The sequence below is a fragment of the Delphinapterus leucas genome, chromosome 1 (assembly GCF_059928025.1).
Source record: "Delphinapterus leucas isolate spDelLeu-1000000601 "Yukka" chromosome 1, BTC_Dleu_Yukka2, whole genome shotgun sequence".
NCBI classification, from domain to species: domain Eukaryota; kingdom Metazoa; phylum Chordata; class Mammalia; order Artiodactyla; family Monodontidae; genus Delphinapterus; species Delphinapterus leucas.
The window spans coordinates 68,514,545-68,535,277 of NC_143129.1; the positions used below are offsets into that span (position 1 = coordinate 68,514,545).

The window sequence follows — 20,733 nt, forward strand, 5'->3', positions numbered from 1 at the left end:
CTGCTTCATCTGGTCTGTGCTTTCTCCCATCCACACCTGGAGAGGTTGCTCCTGCCTGGAAGCAGGCAACAGGTTAGTTATCAGGGCCATCCCAGCTGTCAGAGGGCTGGGACTTCCAGCCTCTGCAAGTAAGACTGGCTCCAGAGATCCCACTGGCATCCCCTGGTCCCAGTTTCCCCTTCCCCCCGCATCCCACCGTGGACAAGCCTCAGCAAAGTGAAGCAGCTAACAATGGCGGCTGGGGAGAAGGAGGGAGGGAAGAGAGAGGAGCAGCAAGGATTCAGACTCATTGTTCACAGAGCAAAGGTAAGACATTTCAGTCCAGCCCAATCAATGAATCCTCTCTTGAGTGGGTGGTGGAAGGGGAGGGAGAAAGGAAGGGACAGATTAAAAATGAGTCAGAGAGCCAGGAAAAAAAACCACATTCATTCTCCCTCTCCCTCCCTTTCTCTCTCTTCTCTCTTTATCTCTTCCTCTCCTCCCCTCCCAGCCGCCCTTAGTTTCTCTCTTTTCATGCAGGCTGAGCAATTTCTAATCAACACTTCAGGCTTTTTTCCTCAGACTCTAGCAGCTCCTTCCTCGTCCTTCATTACAAAAATTCTGTATTTTTTTCTGCTGTATATTTAGCCTCATGATTTCTCATTGTCATTGTGATGCCGCTTCCTGTAATAAAGTGTTTTGTTGTTGTCTTTGTCATTTTGCACAAAACAAAATGCTTACCAGCTGCTGTTTTAGCAACAGGTGCCATCTAGCAATAGGACTTGAGGAGGGTTCACTCTGTCTTTGTTCTTGAATATGGATGGCGTTTCAGCCCTTCCTGGCAGCAAGAAACGCCAGAGCTGTGGCGACACTCTGGGAGCAGGCAATTCGTCTTCCTGGAGACTCTTGTGGGCCTCTCTGTGACGAAGAGTGCTTGTTCTATTAGCATTTCTTTTGGTACCCTTTTGGTTGTATTCATTCATTTATTCATCCTTTCTCCAAGTCTGTATTGAATTCCTGTGGTTTCTAAGTATTATGATAGGTGCTGAGAATAAAGAGAGAAAAGACACAGTCCTTGCCCTCAAAGAGTTGTCAGTCTAGTCAGTGACTCAAATGAGTTTTCAGGTAATTTTGATATGGAGGTAAGAGGTCCTATGATAAGAGCCATGTGAGCCGCACAGGTGCTACGAGAGCACGGATGAGGCATACGTGCCTGAAACCTGGGGTGGGAGTGGAGCAGCTCGGAAACAAACTCCCAAAGAGGTGATGGCTGAGTTAATACATTTATTCACGCACAGTCAGCTGCTGAGTTACTGTCACATCCAGGCATTGTGCTGGGGTTAATAAGACAGCCCTGCCTTCAAGGAGCTTACAGTTTGATGGTGGAGACTCCGGTGATGGAACTGTGATCACACAGTTATGGAACACCCTGTACAAAGGCCATGATAGAGATCTGCACTAACTGTTGTGGGTGCCTCATGGTGGCTTCTAACCCAGCCTGCAGCAGGCAGGGAGGTATCCAGACACAGTGGCTGGTTTGGTTTGCATTCAGGTAGATGCGTGGTGACCATGAGAGGATGGGCTTGGGTATGGAGGGTTAAAGTGTAATTAGCCCTGGAGAAGGAAGAGTTGCTTTTAGAGATTCCTGACACCTTAATTTCCATTATCTCCTTTCCGATCCTGTATGCTTTTCAATTTTTCTCCCTCCTCTGTTCTACTTTCCTCCACGGAAGAGACCTTTTTCATACCGGAGCATCTTCTTCCAGCATCTTGTCACAGCCCTCTCCATGTCCCACCATGCTCAGCCTGGGTGCTTCTCTCTAGACTAGGAGAGGGGGGTTGTTTCAGTATCCCCATTACTCTTTAGATTCATGATTCTGCTGAACGTCTAGTTTATACAGATTTGGGTATTAGTTCTAGTAGTCCTAGTGCAACACTATGCTAGTACCATGCTGTGGTCTTAGTTCAAGTACCTAGTGCTTAGTATAGCATTAGTAGCATTAGTACCAGGACTTGGTTAGTGGAAAGAACCCTGACCTGGGATTTGAGGACTGGGTTCCAGTCCCATCTTCTTCACAAATCAACTGTATATCCATGGGATCTGGGTCTTATGATCAGTTTTTTTCTTTTTGGCATGTAATTTTATTTTTTTCATTGAGATATAACTGACATGTAACATTAGTTTCAGGTGTACAACATGAGTTCATGTTTGTATATATTATGAAACGATCACAACAATAAGTCTAGTTAACATCCATCACCATATATAGTTACAAATTTTTTTCTTGGGATAGCTTTCAACATTTATTCTGTTAGCCACTTTCAAATATTCAACACAGTATTATTAACTATAGTCAGCATGCTGTGCATTATATCCTCAGGACTTATTTATTTTATAACGGGAAGCTTGTACACTTTGACCCCCTTCACCCACCCACCACCTCTGGCAACCACCAATCTGTTCTCTGTATCTATGAGCTCGTTTTTTTGTTTTTAAAGTTTACATGTATAAGTGAGATCATACAGTATTTGTCTTTCTGACTTATTTCACTTAACATAATGACCTCAGGGTCCATCCATGTTGTCACAAATGGCAAGATTTTATTCTTTTTTATGACTGAATAATATTCCATTGTGTGTACATGTATATAAATATAAATTTTATATATATACACACATATAAAAAATATACATGGCACCTTCTTTATCCATTCATGAAGCGACAGACACTTAGGTTGTTTCCATATCTTGTCTATTGTAAATAAAGCTGCAGTGAACACGGGGTTGCATGTATTATAATCTTTTGAATGAGGTCACATCTTAGGTCACTTTCAGCTCTAAGATTCTATGGTTCTGAACTTTTCTCCATTTAATTTTGATGAGTTGGAAATCAAACTTACAAAGCAATAGATCCTTAGTGAGGAGCCATGGAGGGAGCCCCATTTGTCTTCAGCCTTTCCCTGACCAGTAATATGATTGGAATGAAAAATGGCAGCTGGGAAGGGAGAGCTCTTGTTACCATTTTCAGAGGAACAAGTGGAGTAGCACTGAGTGCTTGGTGGACAGGATACGGTCCACTCTGAACAATTAAATGTAGTCATACTGGGGACTGCTGAAGCAAGGCAAGTGCTTTGGGCTAGATGAGATGAATCCTACTCTAGACAACATGGCCCTAGAACGTCCCTTCTAGTCTCAACTTCTTGTTCCAGGACACACTCACCTCTTCACCCCTTCCAACTATTTTAGCTCTTATATCAACTTATCGCCAATCAGGAATATAAAGAAAGGTATGATCTGATTGTTGCTCTTGCTTATTTAGATACTGTAATTCTTTTCTATGTGTTAAATAGCTTTCATGGACATTATCCCTTTTGATCCTTCTAAGTAAGTAAGGCTGATATTACCTACCTGTACATAAAAGGGAGTAAATGACTTGTCTAAGTCTATGGTATCTTATTGATTACCATAAGAAATAGTGTCACTGACTTACATATGACTTGGTTGTTTCAAATGCCTGAATCCAAGAGAAACATTATTTTCTGGTTAAGGTGGGTAAAACTGGAACTCCTGATTTAAGGGAACATACATGGTATCTATTATGGGGCATTGGGTAGTGAGGCTCAGAGTTCATAGAACTCAGGGAAATGTTACAGGGAGAAGTGATAAAGAATAGCATTTAGTATTTCTAATTAAATCCTAAGATCTACAGGAAAAGAGTGAATGAGGAGTGCTCTAGTGAGGCACAGGAAAGCAGTGGATGTGACCCTGTGACAGCAGAGACTGCTGGCATGTCAGAGCCCCTCTGGGACTAGGGGCTGGTACTGTGCACCCAGGAGCTACACAGGATGTCACTGTGGCATATGTACGCTTAAAATCTTGGTCTTCGAAATGGCTTTTGGCTTCCTGAGAATGAAAGAAGGCATTTTGGATAACTAGAGTTCTTTATGGGCCACGAAACAAGGAAGAACATGCTGCTTCCCTGTTCTCCTACAGCAGCTAGAGCCCTGCAGGACGTGGTTCTCTAAAATAGGAGTAGAACCTTCACATTCAACTGGGATCCTGCATCGTTACTCCTCCTTTGCCCTTGGCTCGTCAGGGGGCTGTTGGGGGAGAGGGATGAGGCTCAAACTGACCTGGATTTGAATACTAACCTTATTTTCTTTAGCTTTAAAGTGGGGAAGCTAACTTACCTTATAGGGTTGTTGTGATAATTAAAATGAAATTATGTACAACTCGTAGCACAATATTTGGCAAATAGTAAGCTCTCGATACTTATTATGAACCCCAAATAGGAATATTAGTCCGCATTTTGATGCAGCAACAAGCAACCCCATAATCTCAACAGCTCACAACGCCAAACATTTAGTCGCTCGTGTTATATGAGAGCTGCAGTCAGTTGCAGGTCAACTGTAGCCAATTGGTGGACTTGGCTCAGTTCCAAATGTCTTCTTATTCCAAGGCCCAGGATGAAGGAGCAGCCACTATCTAGGCATGCTGTTCTCATGGTGGAGGACTCAAGGTGGGTAGGGGGAGGGCACAGAGCCAAACCACACAAATGCCTTTTAAGCTTCTGCTTGGACAAGTCTTATGGCACATGCGCTCATATTCCATTGACCAAAGCATGTCACATGGCCAAGCCTCTAGTCATTGGAGTAGTAAGTGTACTCTACCTCCAGGGAACAATCTAAGAGTGAGGAGGGAAAACTAACTGGGAACAAATAATACAATCTATCAACTGAGTTAAATCATTCAACAAATGTGTTGAGTACCTACTACGTAGCAGACTTTTTAAAAGCCTGAAGGAGGGAGCTTGTTATTAATGGCAGAGACAGATCACTAAATAGGAACTTCTCGGGCAAGGTGATGTGATTCTCTAGGGTAATATGACTGTAATAAGAGCAAGAAGAAGCATCTACAGGAAGTGCTAGCTGAGGAAGTCCGGAAAGATAGGTAGGAGTTACTAGAGAAAGAGTGGGACGGAGGGAAGGGAAATTTACAGAGGAAACAGCATGTGCAAAAGCCAACAATCAAAAGAGGGCATGATGTTTTTCAAAAAGTACAAATATTTTAGTATGGCTGGAGAATTTAGTGGTGCAGGAGAAATGGAAGAGAGTGGCCCCATCTGAAATGAGCCCTTGTACCTCTGAATGCCTAGAGGGAGTCTTTAAAAGGGTGAGAGTAAAGGAGTGCTGTGATCAGATGTGCATTTTCGAAATATCATTTGCACCTCAGTGTGAAGGGTAGATTAGACATAGGCAGACTTGCAGCAAAAACCAGCTAGAAGACCCTTACAGAAAGAGAGGCAAGATATGATGAGATCCTGGAGTCTTGTGGTGCAGTGGAGATGACAGAAGTGGACAGAGTGACCAGAGATGGAGGAGGTAGTCCATAGTCCTGGGTTGGTTGGATGTGGAGGCTGAAAGACAGGAGTATCAAAGATGCCTCCAGGTACCTGGCTTGGGTCTGCTGGGGATGCCATTTGTGGACATGAACTAATACAGGAGGAGAAACGTGTAAGGGAGGGAGAGACAAGTTCAGTTTTTTTCATTAGATTAGTTAGAGTATAGCCTAAGATGCTATAACAAAAAGACCCTAAAATATAGTAACTCATACAAAATTGTTCCTTTTTTTCTCTCTCCTGTAACAGTAGAGATCTAGTGGGACTGAGTCTACCATTCCCAACATGTGGCTCCCAAGACTGCTCCAGTGATAGTTACTCTTCAGCAAGTAGAAGCAAGGAAAGCAGAGGGTCAGGGCAAGTAGTTTATTTTTAGAGAGGTGACGTGGAAATTACACGCGTCACTTCTCCTCACATACCTTTGTCCTGAATCTAGTCCCATGGCCACAATTAGCTGCAAGGGAGGCTAGGAAATGTAGTATGTGGCTGGCGTGGCTGGCCAGATTAAAACCTGGGAAGTTCTGTTACTAAAAGAAGGGGGCAGTTAGCATCTCCATCTATAGAATGATGAGTTTGGGGTGCTTGTATAACATCCAGATGGAGAATGAAGTTATATATTTGGGTCTGGAGCTTGGGTGAGAGATCTAAACTGGAAATACAGGTAACAAGTTGATAAAAGTGGAGAAGAGCTTTCATACAGGAGCTTTCTCTGTCCAAATGGCTGATCCATCCTAGAAGTCTGACCCACCTGAATGAATCAGGACAGCTTCCAAAGCACCTTGGCCCTGCAGGATAGAGACTGACCTCTTTTAGTACTGCTTTAGTTGTATTGGAACAGCATGTGGGCCAGCTAGACATTACCCACGAGCTCATTTCAGATCTCTGGAAGACGAGGCAATCAGATAGAAAGGAGATATGCTTCTTGCTTTCATCTGCACAGTGGTGGCAGAGAATGGGAAAGCATGGCTCCATGGGACACACAGAACATATGCTTAATGAATGGCAAGCTCTGTGTGCACAAGCGCTAGAGTTATTGGCAGCAAATAATAACTAGGCCATGAGCAATGCCCACCTGGGCGAGGGCAGCACCAGTGTCTACTTTAGCCCCATGGAGAGGGGGGAGATACTGATGCCTTTTAGGAGTCTTGGGGAGAAAACATGCAAGAATGCTGTCATATTTTTTATTATCTCAAAATAGTACATCTGGTCACCCTAACCCTAAAATGGATCAAGCCATTAGGTACTATGGTAGCAAACAAGAGAAACTGATTCTGTCCAATTTAAGCAGGAAAGAAATTTATTGAAAGGAAATTGAGTAACTTACAGGACTAATAGGCAAGCTGGAGAACTAGGCTTAGAAAATAGGCAAACAGCAAGGAAATGTCTACTCTTCTTGGTAAAGGCTTTTTTTTGGTTTTTTTTTTGCGGTACGCGGGCCTCTCACTGTTGTGGCCTCTCCCGTTGCGGAGCACAGGCTCCGGACGCGCAGGCCCAGCAGCCATGGCTCACGGGCCCAGCTGCTCCGATGCATGTGGGATCTTCCCGGACCGGGGCACGAACCCACATCCCCTGCATCGGCAGGCAGACTCCCAACCACTGCACCAGCAGGGAAGCCCGGTAAAGGCTTTTTTATTTTATTATTTAACCCAACTATATCAAGAAGATGAATGGTTTCTACTTCTGGGGGAAAAAAGGTTCAAGCTGTGTTTTGTCTTTAAAAATTGAGCCTGTGGGTCATCATTTCCCAAAATGCTTTGCTTCCCATGCTGACATTGCTACTAAGGGATGGACACGCCATGGACCAAACCCTAGTGGAGATGCTCGGACACTCCTTATTCATCTCTTACACTTAGAAAACCTGCCCATTAATTGTTCCTAAAACAATGTCCTAGGAAATTGGGACAGTATGTTAAAAACGTGAGGACAAAAAGATGAATTTCTTAAAGATCTAGCTTAAAGGCAGGAAAAGGAAGATGTGTATTGTCATACTGAATGAAGAAAAAACTTAGGAGTCTGAAAGCCAAGATATGCTGGTGAATGGGCAATTCTGAGGTCAAATCCCACTTCTGGGAGTTCAAGAGTTAAGGGATGGGTGAGCTTGATACAAAATTTCTAAAGATGCCTGTCTGTGGTGATGATAATTTTCCATGATCTTTAGCAGCAATCTTTGTTTCTCTAAAATGGGGCTGTGCTTATAGATCTGCCTCTCAAAGATGCTGGCAGGAATAGCTTACAACTAGTGGGGAAAAGGAACCTGCTTTGAAAAAAATGAAAGTACTAAAATAAGAACGGCATTTCTGTAGATACTGCTTTTGTTATCCTTGCAAGAACACAATTCGTCATGTATAGAATCCTTTTCTTTACATGAGAATTGGGGCAGGAACTTATTTTGCCACATGCAGTGAGACATTGTCTGCACTTGGAGCTGATCCTCCCTGGCCTGGTGACTTGGTACCCCTGGTGACTAGCTGAGATGGGAGCTGATGCTCTGAGCTGTCACTCATCACTCTACTTTTAGGCAGCTTTCCTAGTTATTGACCAGAATCCATTCTCTGCACTGAGGACCACCTGCTAAGAAAGGCCCTTCAGATTCACTTGTTCATTTGTTCATTCCACATATTCATTCCATAAAATAGAGCTTGCTGTATACTGAGGGTACAGAATCAACCAATCCTGGTCCTTGCCCTCAGGGACCTTAGAGTTAGAAACCAAGTTTATATTGAATTTCTCAAGCTCAGAGACTGGTCTTTTAAATCTATGTTCCCAGAATGTAACATTGTATTTTAAAACATGTTTTTGAATGAATTTGTATTAGATAGCCAAGGGCGGTTTTCCTGAGGATCAGGGGAACAATAAAAACAGAAGGAATGGTCTGGTGGTCTAAGAATGATGACTCCCTCCTCTGCAAATGTAGAAAACCACCTGTGATCTTCAATCTTCAATATGTCTTCTGGTGCTTCTTTCAGTCAGGAATCCTAATTTTTACAGATGTGTTCTATATAGTATGATATAGGACATACTTCACTTACTTCACTCTTTCCAGTTTTTTGGGATACTTGCTTTATTTTGTAGGATGAAACATGGATTCTTTCCATACTCCTGTAAATGTTCTTATAAGAGCTTAAAAACACAAGTCCCTTATGGTGTCACCCCTGCCTGGACTCAGAGTCCCAGCCTTCCTATTGTGCCAGCACGTGTTTGTTCATGTGTGTGCATGACACACACTCAGTGCTTCTTTCAGTCTACCTCCCAGAAACTCCTCAGTTACATGCCCTGATGTTTCCCCAGGATGGGAGAATAACATATTTATAGTCAAAGAATGGAAAACATCTCAGTATGCCTGGAACTTGCACGGGCCCAAATCATGGAGAAGACCTTACATGCCGTGTCAAGGCATTTGGGTTTTATCCTAAAAGGAATGGGAAATCATTGGAGGCCTTATAGCCTGACATGATTCGATCTGTCTTTTAAAAAAAGAATATTCTAGATAGAAAAAATGTGGAGAGTACATTGGGCTGGAAGTAGGGAGACCACTGAAGAGGCTATTATAAAACCAAAAATATAATGAGGACTTGTGTAAAGTGATAGTAAGAGCTTTGGGGCCAGTCAGCCTGGGTTCAAATCTGTCACTTGCTAACCCTCAGGTGTTTGGCAGGATACATACAGTTTCTGAGGATCAGTTTCTTCACCTGTAAATTGGGTGTAATAATAATACCTACTTTACAGGATTTTTGGAGAGAATTTATTAAGATACTCCATGAATGGCACTTAATACAATTTCTAACATACAGTAAGTGTTTCATAATCACTTCCTGGTAGAAGGAATAGAAACTTGATTTATTCCCACTAGGAGTGACCATGGGAAAAGAGAAGGGTCAAATTTGAGAGAGATTTAGAATTAGTGGCCACTGAATATGGTTAGAGCCAAAGAGGAGATGATCAAAGCTATGAGTTCTATCTACGATGATAGGACAGTGAGTATACTGGCAAAAGAGCTAGGGAGACAAGAAAGACTGGTTTATAAGCAAGAGTTGAGGTGGGAAAAGAGAAGATGATGAACAAAGTTTAGATATGTTTAATTTGAAGTATCTGTTAAACGTGCAGATGACGTTTTATGAAGTTGAGGGTCTGAGACATAACGGGTAGTTGGAACCACGGGAGAATAAGATTTCTTAGATCAAATGCACAGGTGAACATTACAGAGAGGCTGAAAAATTTTAATTTATTTACCTGGCATTCAAAGGTATTCTTATTAGCCTGTATAGACTCCAGCATAAGAAGTACTAGGTTTTTGGCATCTGACAGGTGGTAACATAGAAAAACAAAAAAAATCTATAAGAGGTGGGACCCAAGTTCAGGATACTAACCTAGCCCCAGGGCAGATCTGTTGGGAATTGGAGTCAGAGGGAGGGTGTTCCCAGGCCAAATCTCAGTGTCCCTGGGGAACTGTCAATCTTGGTCCTCATCCAAATTAGCTACTATCTCTGAAGGGCCCGATCTGGGGTAGGAGTGGGTGTCCCATGAGAGGTAGTTTTTGAAGTTGGGTGGATAGCAAGGTTACAGTTTCAGATATGGATCAGTCATGTGTGAGGATATAGGGAACAAAACCTAATCCTCAGGAGAAGGGCTTATATCAGAGCCCAGGCAAGCAGAATGGAACTCAGGGTAAGGCTTTGGTACCAGTGGATTGCAAATCAGATGGAAACACAGTCTCACATAAACACGGGCTGAGGGAAAGACATGTGGCTCAGTGGGTGTAGAAACCCCTGCCCTCGCCCAGAACCCAGGGTTAGGGCCAGAAGAGCATTCTAGACCTTACCCTCCAGTGGGAATGGGGTTCCTAATAGGTTTGGCCTGGGCAGGCTTGGGACCTGCGTGGCATTCATCCTACATTTTGATGCTTCTAGAGCTAACACAGGGATTGGCATCTTCAGCTTTCTCTCTAACTCTTCACTTTTATGGTCCTCAAAGATCCAATAAACTGACATTTCCTTGAAATTCCTAGATCCGTCCTCTCCAGCTATCCAGATCTATCCTTAGCTTAGATTCCCAAGGTTTCCATTATACCTGCATATGTATACATCTCTGTGTATGTGTACACACACTCAGGGTACCCTCGGTTTCCAGCTTCCAGGAGCAGCAACAGCTACATTTATTGAGTGCTTACTGTATACCAGTGTTATCCTAAGTGCTTAGGACAAAATCTTTTTTTTTTTTTTTTTTTTGCGGTACGCGGGCCTCTCACTGTCGTGGCCTCTCCTGTTGCGGAGCACAGGCTCCGGACGCGCAGGCTCAGCGGCATGTGGGATCTTCCCGGACCGGGGCATGAACCCGTGTCCCCTGCATCGGCAGGTGGACTCCCAACCACTGCGCCACCAGGGAAGCCCAGGATAAAATCTTATTTAACCCTCAAACAGCTCCATAAGATAGTTACTATTATTCTGGTTTTACCAGTAAGGAAACTGAAAGTCCTAAGACTTAAGTAATTTGCCTTATGTCATGCAGCTAGGAAGTGGTAGGGCTTGGATTCTGACTTAGGACTCACTCTAAAATCCATGCCTTTAATTATCATGCTGTAAAGAGGCAGATGTTTCTGAAAACATATTCTTTATTCTTTGGAACATGAACTTATGTGTGTGTCATAGAAGCTGTGAATTGACTAACCTCTATTAATAATTAAGGGAGTGCACAATTTTAAAAAATAATAATTAAGGGAGCTGAATGGCTTGGTCAAGTAGCTAATCCATTAACAGAGAACAGAGCTGAGGAGGAGGTTATTCTTAGTAATCATCTAATGAAGAAAACCCCATACTTAACTCTCTCAAAAAAACCAAAAACAACCCTCCCCCCCAACACTTTTGTCTGCACCTGCCTCCTTTGCTGGTTTCATTTATCTTGGAATGCTAAGGAAATGTGATTTCCCAGGAAGAGCCTGGACAGGTAGCAGAGAAGAAAGGTGGTTGGTCAGCTACCGAGCATTGTGCTGGGAACAATGCCTGTGATTGGTTATCCAGTCTCAACCACTGCTAACTGAAGACACTTCAACTCTCTGTCCCATTTTGTTACCTGGAAAACTGGAGCGTGAATAAGGTTTTGAAGAAGAACTACAAGGTTAAAAATTAATGCAATAGAATTTAAGGAGAAACTGTTAAAAAAAAAAAAAAAGAAAAGCCTTTTCCTCATCCAGGTGTGTGAGTTGGAAAGAGTGGAATCAGCCACACCAACATTTGGGGGTGGTGAAGGGAAGCAGTGGAGCCTGGGAACTAGGGTTCTTTTCTGAACTGGGGTTCTTTTCTAGGAATTATTTGCCCCTCAGTGGGGCTGATCTACATAATTTGGCTGTAATCAAACCTATTAGTGGTGGATGTTCATCGAGATTCAGGAGCCTTAGAATGGGAGGTGAGGCAAAAGGCAGGAAAGGTGAGGTAGGATTTGCATTTGAGATCTCCCCTCTACTGGTCATGGTCAAGGTTCTCTGTTACAGAGTTCACTCTCTGCAGGCACCCAGAGAGAGAGAGAAGGTTTGTTAACAACTCTCTTGAGTAAGGAATATGAGGCTCATTTTACAGGTGAGTATTGCTTAAGAGGCTTCATTAAGGTCTCACCATTAGTACAATGGCCAGATGAGATTCAGAGCCCTATCTTTTGATGCCAATGCTCTCTTACTATACTATGCTGTTTATAAGTCATTTAACCCGTTTTCTCTGCAAAGTCCTAGAAATTCCCGTGTTAATAGTCATTCATTTGCTCACCCATTCCTTCATTTATTCCATAGTAGCTATCGAGCACTTAGGTTCGAAACACTAAATCTCAAATATTCTGTTGCATTCTCTTCCCAATTCCATAGAATGCAGAAACCTTTTCTTCCTAACAGGAATTAGAATCTAGTTTTCACAGTGCTTTCATGGAAGAGAGGCACTGGAATTAGAACCTAGTTTTCACAGTGCTTTCATGGAAGAGAGGCACTGGTCTGGAACTCAGAAGTAGGTACAAATATGGTATCTTGCCCTTGTTAAGAGAGCTTCTATAAAGACAGTTTCATGAATAAGTGCATGTTTGAGCTGTGAGAGTGAGTTTGCTTTGTGGGATGTCATTGGGACCATGGGCAATAGTGAAGAACAGTAGGCTTCCCCTGGAAACTAGCCCTTTCTTGTATGTCTCAAGTCCACCTGCAATTCTAGGGTGAAACTCTTTGCCTCAAGCTACCTGAAGCTGGCTTGGCAGGCTCCTGGATTCAACTCTGAACCTCTTTATCATGTCTTTCTATTCATATTCCGTTTTTCTGCCTCTCATCGTGATTCTACTTCTGCTTCTAACCTCAGATCAAGCTAGAAACTCTTAACTCTCCCATTCACCTGAAGAAGTTATGTTCTCTTTGCCTGGAATTTCTAGATCCTACCATTGAGTTCATAGAAGCCCTTTGCCTCTCAAACACTCCCCTGGGCTTTCATTCACTGAAATTTCCCTCTCTTTCTTGGACACCAAGCCTCAAACTGATCTTTTTAAACACTTAAACTTCTCATCTACTTTCTAGTCGCCCCCCACCCTTTTTTGGATTACCCTTCAAAGCTTTTGAACTTAGTCTACTGCTTTTGATCCAAAATTCTCCATTCCTCTCAAAGCCTTCTTTTCCCCTTAATCTCTGTCTTGTTTGCTGGGTCACCAGCTGGAAGGGAAGTCACTTCCTCCTGAAGTCATATGTCCTGGCTTCACTGTCCTCATTTATCAGCTAGCTGTTGAGTATCTATGGGTTTCACCCAGGACAGCAAGATAAGACACATTCCTCACCTGACCCAACAAGTCTGATGGAGGCATGAAAATAAGTACGAAATTATTATAGTAAATGTCTAGAGGAGAATGCTGGGGATACTGATGGCGCAAAGGAGGAAGTGACAAATGGATTGACTGGTCACAGAAGACTTGACAAGAAGCCTTTGAATTGGTTTTGACAGATGGAAAAGAGTTTCTCAGGAAGAGAAGTGAGGAAAAAGCATTCCATAAACAAGAAATATCACATGCCAAGATCTAGAGGTGTGATATACCACGTCCCACTTGGGGGAACCGTTAGTTTGGTATCATCGCAGGTTGGTGCTCAAATGGAGGTGCTGCAAGATGTGAGGCAGAGGAGGAATAGTTGATGGGGCACCTTAAATGCCTTGCCAAGAACTTTGGGTTTTATCCTGAAGGCCATGGAGGATGAGTGAAGGGTTTTAAGAAGGAGAGCCATAACAGTCAGATTTAGAAAGATAACCTGAACTTATAGCAAGGAGAATGGACTGCATGTGGGCAACTGCCTGCAGGGAGACCAGACGAGAGATTATTGCAAAATTATCAGCAAGAAATGAGGAGAGCGTACACACAAGCAATGGTAGTGGGGTTAAAGAAGGGGAAGGAAATATTAAAGATGTTAAGAGGTCAAGTTGACACGACTTTGTGACCAGTTGGACACTGGGAGTGAAGGCAGGTTTCTGGACAAGGCAACCAGGTAGATATTGATGCTCTTCATTGTGATGGAGAAAACAAGGGGAGAGACAGGTTAGGGAGGTAAGGTGGAAAGGCACACCTATGATATGTGAGGTGAGGTCCAGGACACTGATACCATTTGGACATGTTCATTCTATTTTGCAGCCATAGCTGGAGGCCTTCAGGTCACAGTGCCCGACAAGAAGAAGGTGGCCATGCTCTTCCAGCCCACTGTGCTTCGCTGCCACTTCTCCACGTCCTCCCATCAGCCTGCAGTCGTGCAGTGGAAATTCAAGTCCTACTGCCAGGATCGCATGGGGGAATCCTTGGGCATGTCTTCTCCCCGGGCCCAATCTCTCAGCAAAAGAAACCTGGAATGGGACCCCTACTTGGATTGTTTAGACAGTAGGAGGACTGTTCGAGTGGTAGCTTCCAAACAGGGCTCGACCGTGACCCTGGGAGATTTCTACAGGGGCAGAGAGATCACAATTGTTCATGGTAATAATGTCTCTGTTTTGAATCTAGGGAAGATTGGTTCCATTCTTCCCAGATACAAGAGGATGTCAGCCTTGCGCCCTTTCAATCCCTCAAGACTTTGATTTTATGGGGGATGGGAGTATCAAGAAACCTAGCAAATCGCTTTAATGGGATGGCGTGGAGAGGAAGGATGGAGGCTTGTAATATCAAGAGAAGACAGAGATGAGCTTTGGAAATAGTCTTTCATGAGCCTGACCTCCAGCCTGAGGAATTTATTATCAGAACTGAATTGAAATATGTTCTAGTGAAAGCTTTCTCAGTCAAATACCTCACACCTTGACACCAGCCTTTATTGCCCTTTCCTTAACTCAGAAAGCAGACTTCCCTAAGAAGTTCCTCTGCTGGGAGAAGGGATGTATGTGTACAAGTTTCAGAGCCAGGTAGATGCCATGGCCCAAGCCTCAGGTAGTTTTACATCAGTTCCACCCTTTTTCCTGCTCCCTACAGCTTTGGGCAAGGAAAAGTTCCAAATTTTGAAGAACTCCTGTGAACCCAGCTCATTTCCAGGAGTCCAGGTTAATTCTGGAATTTACTTGGCTTTCAAGGGCCTCTGCAGGCCTGGTTGAAAGCAGTCTTCTATTCCAGAAACCAGACTGGAACTAAACCAGTTTCTGGGGGCGCTCTAATTCTCACCCCTTAGGGATGCTAGCTTTTATTACTGTTTCGTTGTTTGTTTTAAATAAAGCAAACATCTCGTCAAACACCATCCGGGTAAAGAAATAGAACAGTACAGACACCCAGAAGGGCTGCCCCCCCCCGCCGCCATTGTTTAGTGTTTTCCTTCAGAGGACAGAGTTTAGGACCCGGTCCTTCTCTTTGTGATAACAGATGCAGATCTTCAAATTGGAAAACTCATGTGGGGAGACAGCGGACTCTATTACTGTATCATCACCACCCCTGATGACCTGGAGGGCAAGAACGAGGACTCGGTGGAACTGCTGGTGTTGGGTAAGTGACAACCCTCAGTAACATTTTCATCTTAGACTGCTTGCACTGTTCCCTCTTCTCGCTTCTCGTCCCTGCGTGTGTTAGCAGGTTGCACGTACAGGCTTTACCTTTGGTGCACAGACAAACCAGTTTTAGAATATGTTCTTTATGAGCAGTAGTTGTATTTATTATATTTTGTTTCTTGGTGTCTATGGCCCACATTTTACCATTTTCCTGAATGTTTCTTCTGCTTTCTTACTTTTTTCCCCTCCTTTCCACTTGCACCTTTAACCCTGATTTCTCTCTGCTCTTATTCTTTACATATGCTAATGATTGAGGAAAATGCCAGAGGCCTTTGAAGCAGGGTAGAGACAGCTGAGAGATAAGAATTCGCTGGTGTGCTAGGCTCTCCTGAGACAAAGGAATCTTTTCCCATTCAATTATCTCCACTTAAGACGATCCTAAGGAAAGATGGCTGTAAACTTTTAATAATAAAAGGTGCTCAGTGAAAAGAGCTATGGGGGAGACGTAATAGTGTTTAATTGGAAGGCAAATTTCTTGAACCCTAAAAGTGTCCAAGTTATTCGCAAAGCAACTATAATCTAATCCTTATTAATATTAATTTCTTCATAAATGAAAACTCATTACTTCTGGGTACTTTTCTCTTTTGTGGATTGGAGGAATATCAGTGGGAGATGACCTCCTTGTATGAAACTGAAAATTGAGCACATATTTCGTGCTCTATAAATGTTGGCTGGACAAAAAAATTAGAATAAAACATACAGAAATTAAGAAAAGGAACAACATTAATTGTAGGATAAAAGGTAAATCCTTGAAGCCATTTTACATTTTTTTGTAGCTTCCAAGAAACCAGGTCTTAACAATTTGGGGGGAATATTTAAGGTGCTTTCTTTTAGAAGCAAATGAGGTTGAAGGTTAATTTTTACCCTCTGTGGGAAACTCAGTGCCCCAGGAGAAAATGGAATTTGCTTAAGATTTTTAGTTTTACTCTATCATGACTTTGACAAATCAACTGTACTGCTTGCCTTAATTTTATAGTTTACAAAATGGATTAAGGTAATAATTATTTATTAATGATTAACCCTTTAATTAATAATAATTAGCCCTTTTTAGACAGTTAGATTAATTTCAAATACATGTTTACTCAAATACATGAGTCCAGTATATGAAGCTTAACTGCTGTGATCTGTAAAAGAATGGGAAATACGACATATATTCCAAAGGAAATAAAAATGTAAAAGGCTTATATTGACATTGTAGAAGACTACAGGGCAATCAGATTCGGGATCTGCTGTGACTCTGTAGGGAATAAAAAGATAAATTTCTGCCTAATAACACAACTCTAATGGCTAAGTTTGAAGGAACAAGTGGCTCATTGAGCCTGCAATTAGCTAATTGTGAACACAGTTATTTGGGCAGTGCAACCATTTGCAGCAAAGTAATTGCCTGCGCAGGAAAAGGAGGCCAGGTAAAAGCCACTTTAAATAATTTGGTCCCAGATCTGCAAATGTGGGGAAATAAATAGAGTGAAAGCCTTGTCGTCTGAGGATGTGCTGAAGTGTATGAAGGGCATTGCTCTGGATCAAAACATACAAAGCAACTTGGGCAAAGATGCTGTCCTCAGCACCACAGGGTGGGTGAAAGGAAGACTCAGATGAAAATGGTCAACAATGATGGAAGAAAAGATAAGAACAGAAATCAGTGTTACCCTAAAAAGAACCATAAAGGGAAAGTGGGGATGCTGCAAATCAGCTCATCACAGTAGAAGCAGCATATCTGTGAGATAAACAGATACATACTAGGGTTCTTGGGGAGGAGAAACACGTAATTCTGCTATATTCCACATTAATTAGAAATTTATTCTAAATAATTAGAAATGTTCAAAGCATGGTAAATTTGCCATGCTAGTTGTGTTAGTTAATTAAAGGGGTTAGTTTGAAATCTATGAGAATTTTCTGGGTGCAGGAAGTACTGTATTTACTTCCAAATGCAACATTCTGAGTCTTCTTGGTCTTGACACCCCTTTATGGAATTTTTCAAAGTACCCTCACAGTTTAAAAAATGCTAATTATTTGGTGGTTATATCCTGCAGGCCCATTTGTTAGGTATTCTTTTTACGTGAGACTGGGAGAGCAACCTGATTTCTGAAGTCATCCTCAAGGAGATTAAGACCTCAGTGGGAAGATAACGGAGTCCACAGTTTGCTAATTACAACCTCCATAAGCCACTGAACTTAATATGAGGAATGGTAGGAGGAATTGGGAGGGTTTGGTCTAGTGAAAGAGGACTTGGGAAAGGGAACATGGGATATCTCCAGATATCTGAAGTGAAATTGTATAGAAGAGAGATTGGAAACCTACTCTGTCTGTGTGGCTAGGAAGTTACAAAGGGAGTGAGTCCATCTCAGAATAAAGAAAGAACTGTTAACAATCAGAGAGACATCTAAAGATACAATCAGTGTTCTTAGGAGTAGTAATTTCTATATCCTTAAGAAGGTGGAAGATTTTTTTATGAGTTATTATATCAGGCATTTATGTATAGGAAAAGGTGTTCAACTCAGTTATTTTTGAGTTTTATTTCAATTTTAAAATTCTTGGTTTAAAAAGTAGATGAATGTGAGTGATGTGCCTACCTTGATAAATGAGAAAATGACCTCCCAGTAATTCAGTCCTCATGACAGAGATAAAAGAGTTACAGGTTGGTTACAAGAACATACAGGGTGGTGCTCACTCACAAGGAAGCCAGCAGGAATAAACTGTGGTCTTTTGCAGTAGGTCAGGGTTAAAAGGACTAATTCCACAAGAATGAGGATAAACTATTGATGGAGGCTTGAAGGAGCTGAAACTTGAGCTCTTCTTCAAGGATGATCAGGACAGAGGAATGAAATTAGATCTCAGGGTCAAAACAATAATTCGCAGCAGGGTGGACAATGCCTTAGAGAGGAGTGCTAGAACAGAGGGATGGGTTATGGGGAGGTGCAGCAGCACGGGTGAAAGGGTATGAGATTCTGAAGCAGAGTAATGAATTGAGAACAAACAACACAGAAACATTTCTAAGATGGAATTGATCTTGATGGATCTTGGTGACTAATGCATTAAAAAAAATGAGACAGGGATGAGTCAAAAGGACACCATGGTTTCTAGCTAGCTGGGTAGCCAACTGTTCCGTCAACCGAGAGAGAGGCCACAGTATGGAAAGCAGGTTGGAGAGGCAGGAGAATGAGTTTGGTTAAAAAAAAAAAAAATGGTACAAGTGAACTTATTTACAAAACAGAAATAGTCACAGATGTAGAAAACATGTGGAATTTGAGAGGCCTGTGGGACACCAAGGTGTAGATGTCTTGCTGACAATTAGAAATACAGGTCTGGAACTCAGTGGAGAAACTAGGATTAGAGATAATAGATTTGAGAGTCATGAATGATAGTCACAACCATGAAAGACTAGATGAGTCACTCAAGAAGATTATATAAAATGGAAAGGGTCAAGGACAGAACCTTATCAGTCTTATATTCTAGTTTGACTTCATGTGAGTGGCCACATGGGTACTGCATGTATATTTGTCTTGATTTCCCCTACGACATCGGACGCTTCTCACTAGCCCTAGAACATGAGCTCTTCAGAGGCAAGAACCAGTTCTCATTCACCTTTCTATCTGCAATGCTTAGCAGAGTGTCTAGAATAAAGACGCTTGAATGAATGTTTTTTTAAAATGATAAATGGGCAGAATCTGTAACCAGTATTTACTTTGTGACCCTTAAATGTTAATCAGTGCTGAGTATATATTTGTTGACTTATGAAGTATTTATATAATAAATGTCTACAGTCTCAAGTGATATATAACATGGTTTAATCTCATCGGTCATGATTCTTTATCTGGGTATTTTAATTTTTACTAGTGACAGAACCATCCGGGACTATGGTTGAAAGCAACAGAAGTAGACTTTGGCTAACCTAGGCAGGAAAGGAATTCATTGGAAGGATATCAAAATTGAAAGAAAGGCTGGAAAATCAGTCTCCAAAAAGGATAATATATTAGGGTAACACTTACTAGCTTCTGTAAAAACAACCCCCGAATCTCAGTGACTTGCCACCATAGAAGTTCATTACGTCATCTTGTCATAGTCAGATGTGGGTTAGGAGGCTTTTACCTGGGCAGCTCCCTTCCAAGTATGGCGTAGGGGTCTAGGCTTCTCCATTGTTTTAGTTTGCTGTATTGGAGAACTTTGCTCCCGGCTGCACAGAAAGAAAAAGTAAGGAAGGTCATTCATGGGGGACTTTTTAGGGGTCAGTTCTGTCAGTGACATGGGTTACTTCTCCTGTTATTTTGTTTGTGTCCAGGAAGAAAGTAAAAATGTTTTGATGAACACAGCACCATTCCTGCCCCGCCAGAGACGCTCTAGGGTCTATGTAGCAAGAATTAATAGACGACGTATTTAGGGCTCCATGGACATTAAAAAAATCAACTCATCTCTTTTTTTCTGATCTTGCATTTTCTCACTCAAGAATCAGTCTCAGGAGAGAGAGTCCAGCTGGTCCAGTTGGGTAGGTGTCCACTGCTTAGCATTAGGAGATTAGAGGCTCTTGGTGGCTAGTCCATCAAGATACAGAGAAGAATTAGTTCCCCAAAGTAAATTGGGGCACTGTTACAAAAAAAAGGGAGAATGGATGTGAGATGCCCCAAAAAGCAATAAATATCCACCAAAGTGATGCCATTACTACATCTACTACTAACATTACTGTACACTGATAAGAATTTGACTTCGCAAAAATTTTCTATTATAACCTTGTAATGTACGAGAGCAGGCATTATTTCCCTTGTTTTCCAAATGCAGAAATTAATGTTCAGGTTTTGTAATTATTATCCCCTTCCAAAAGAGTGTCTTTGATCAAACCCAAGTGTTTTGATTCCCAGCCTCATCTCTTTCCACGATACCACACGACCTGTCTATATTAAGAAGCTATAGAATGCTCCCCTGCATAAGTCATGTTTTTAAAAATGTTGTTGCTGCTTTAGGCCATAGGTAAAGATTTTTACTTGTCCTAGATCTGCTTTAGTATCTCATTTCATTTCTCGGTGAAACCTATAACCAATGCCTATAACCACTAACCTGGGCCCTCACTTCCGAGACATAGCTGCTTTTGTCCAGATTGTGTACCTCCCCACTGAGCATGACCCACCTTCTTTTCCCCATACATCTGAACCATCTACAGATCGCTTCAGATGCTTCTTTCAGAGGTTTCAGAAATATCCAAAGATGTGATTCAGAGAAATGGGAGGATAACCGCTGACTCAACACTAAATGCAAACACTATACTGAACACTCTTTAGTCTCTTTTTGATGATTCAGAAGGTAGAAATGCACGTGGTGTTTAGGGTGCTTTGAGATGACAGTGACAGGTACCTTAGA

At 42.2% G+C, this 20,733-nt stretch overlaps 2 protein-coding genes across 2 annotated transcripts in view; one reads left to right on the forward strand and one right to left on the reverse strand.

The window, feature by feature from the left end:
• Positions 1-20,733, reverse strand: part of MAEL (maelstrom spermatogenic transposon silencer) — a 121,457-nt gene that overhangs the window by 69,903 nt on the left and 30,821 nt on the right. The window contains exon 4 of the mRNA XM_089911720.1: positions 19,374-19,558. The gene's annotated coding sequence lies outside the window, so the exon portion shown is untranslated. The remainder of the gene's footprint in view (positions 1-19,373; positions 19,559-20,733) is intronic.
• Positions 7,084-20,733, forward strand: part of ILDR2 (immunoglobulin like domain containing receptor 2) — a 57,954-nt gene continuing 44,304 nt past the window's right edge. Inside the window, 3 exon segments of the mRNA XM_089911735.1 lie at positions 7,084-7,469; positions 14,006-14,338; positions 15,206-15,325. Of these exon segments, the coding sequence (XP_089767861.1) occupies positions 7,415-7,469; positions 14,006-14,338; positions 15,206-15,325 (508 nt within the window). The 5' untranslated portion in view covers positions 7,084-7,414.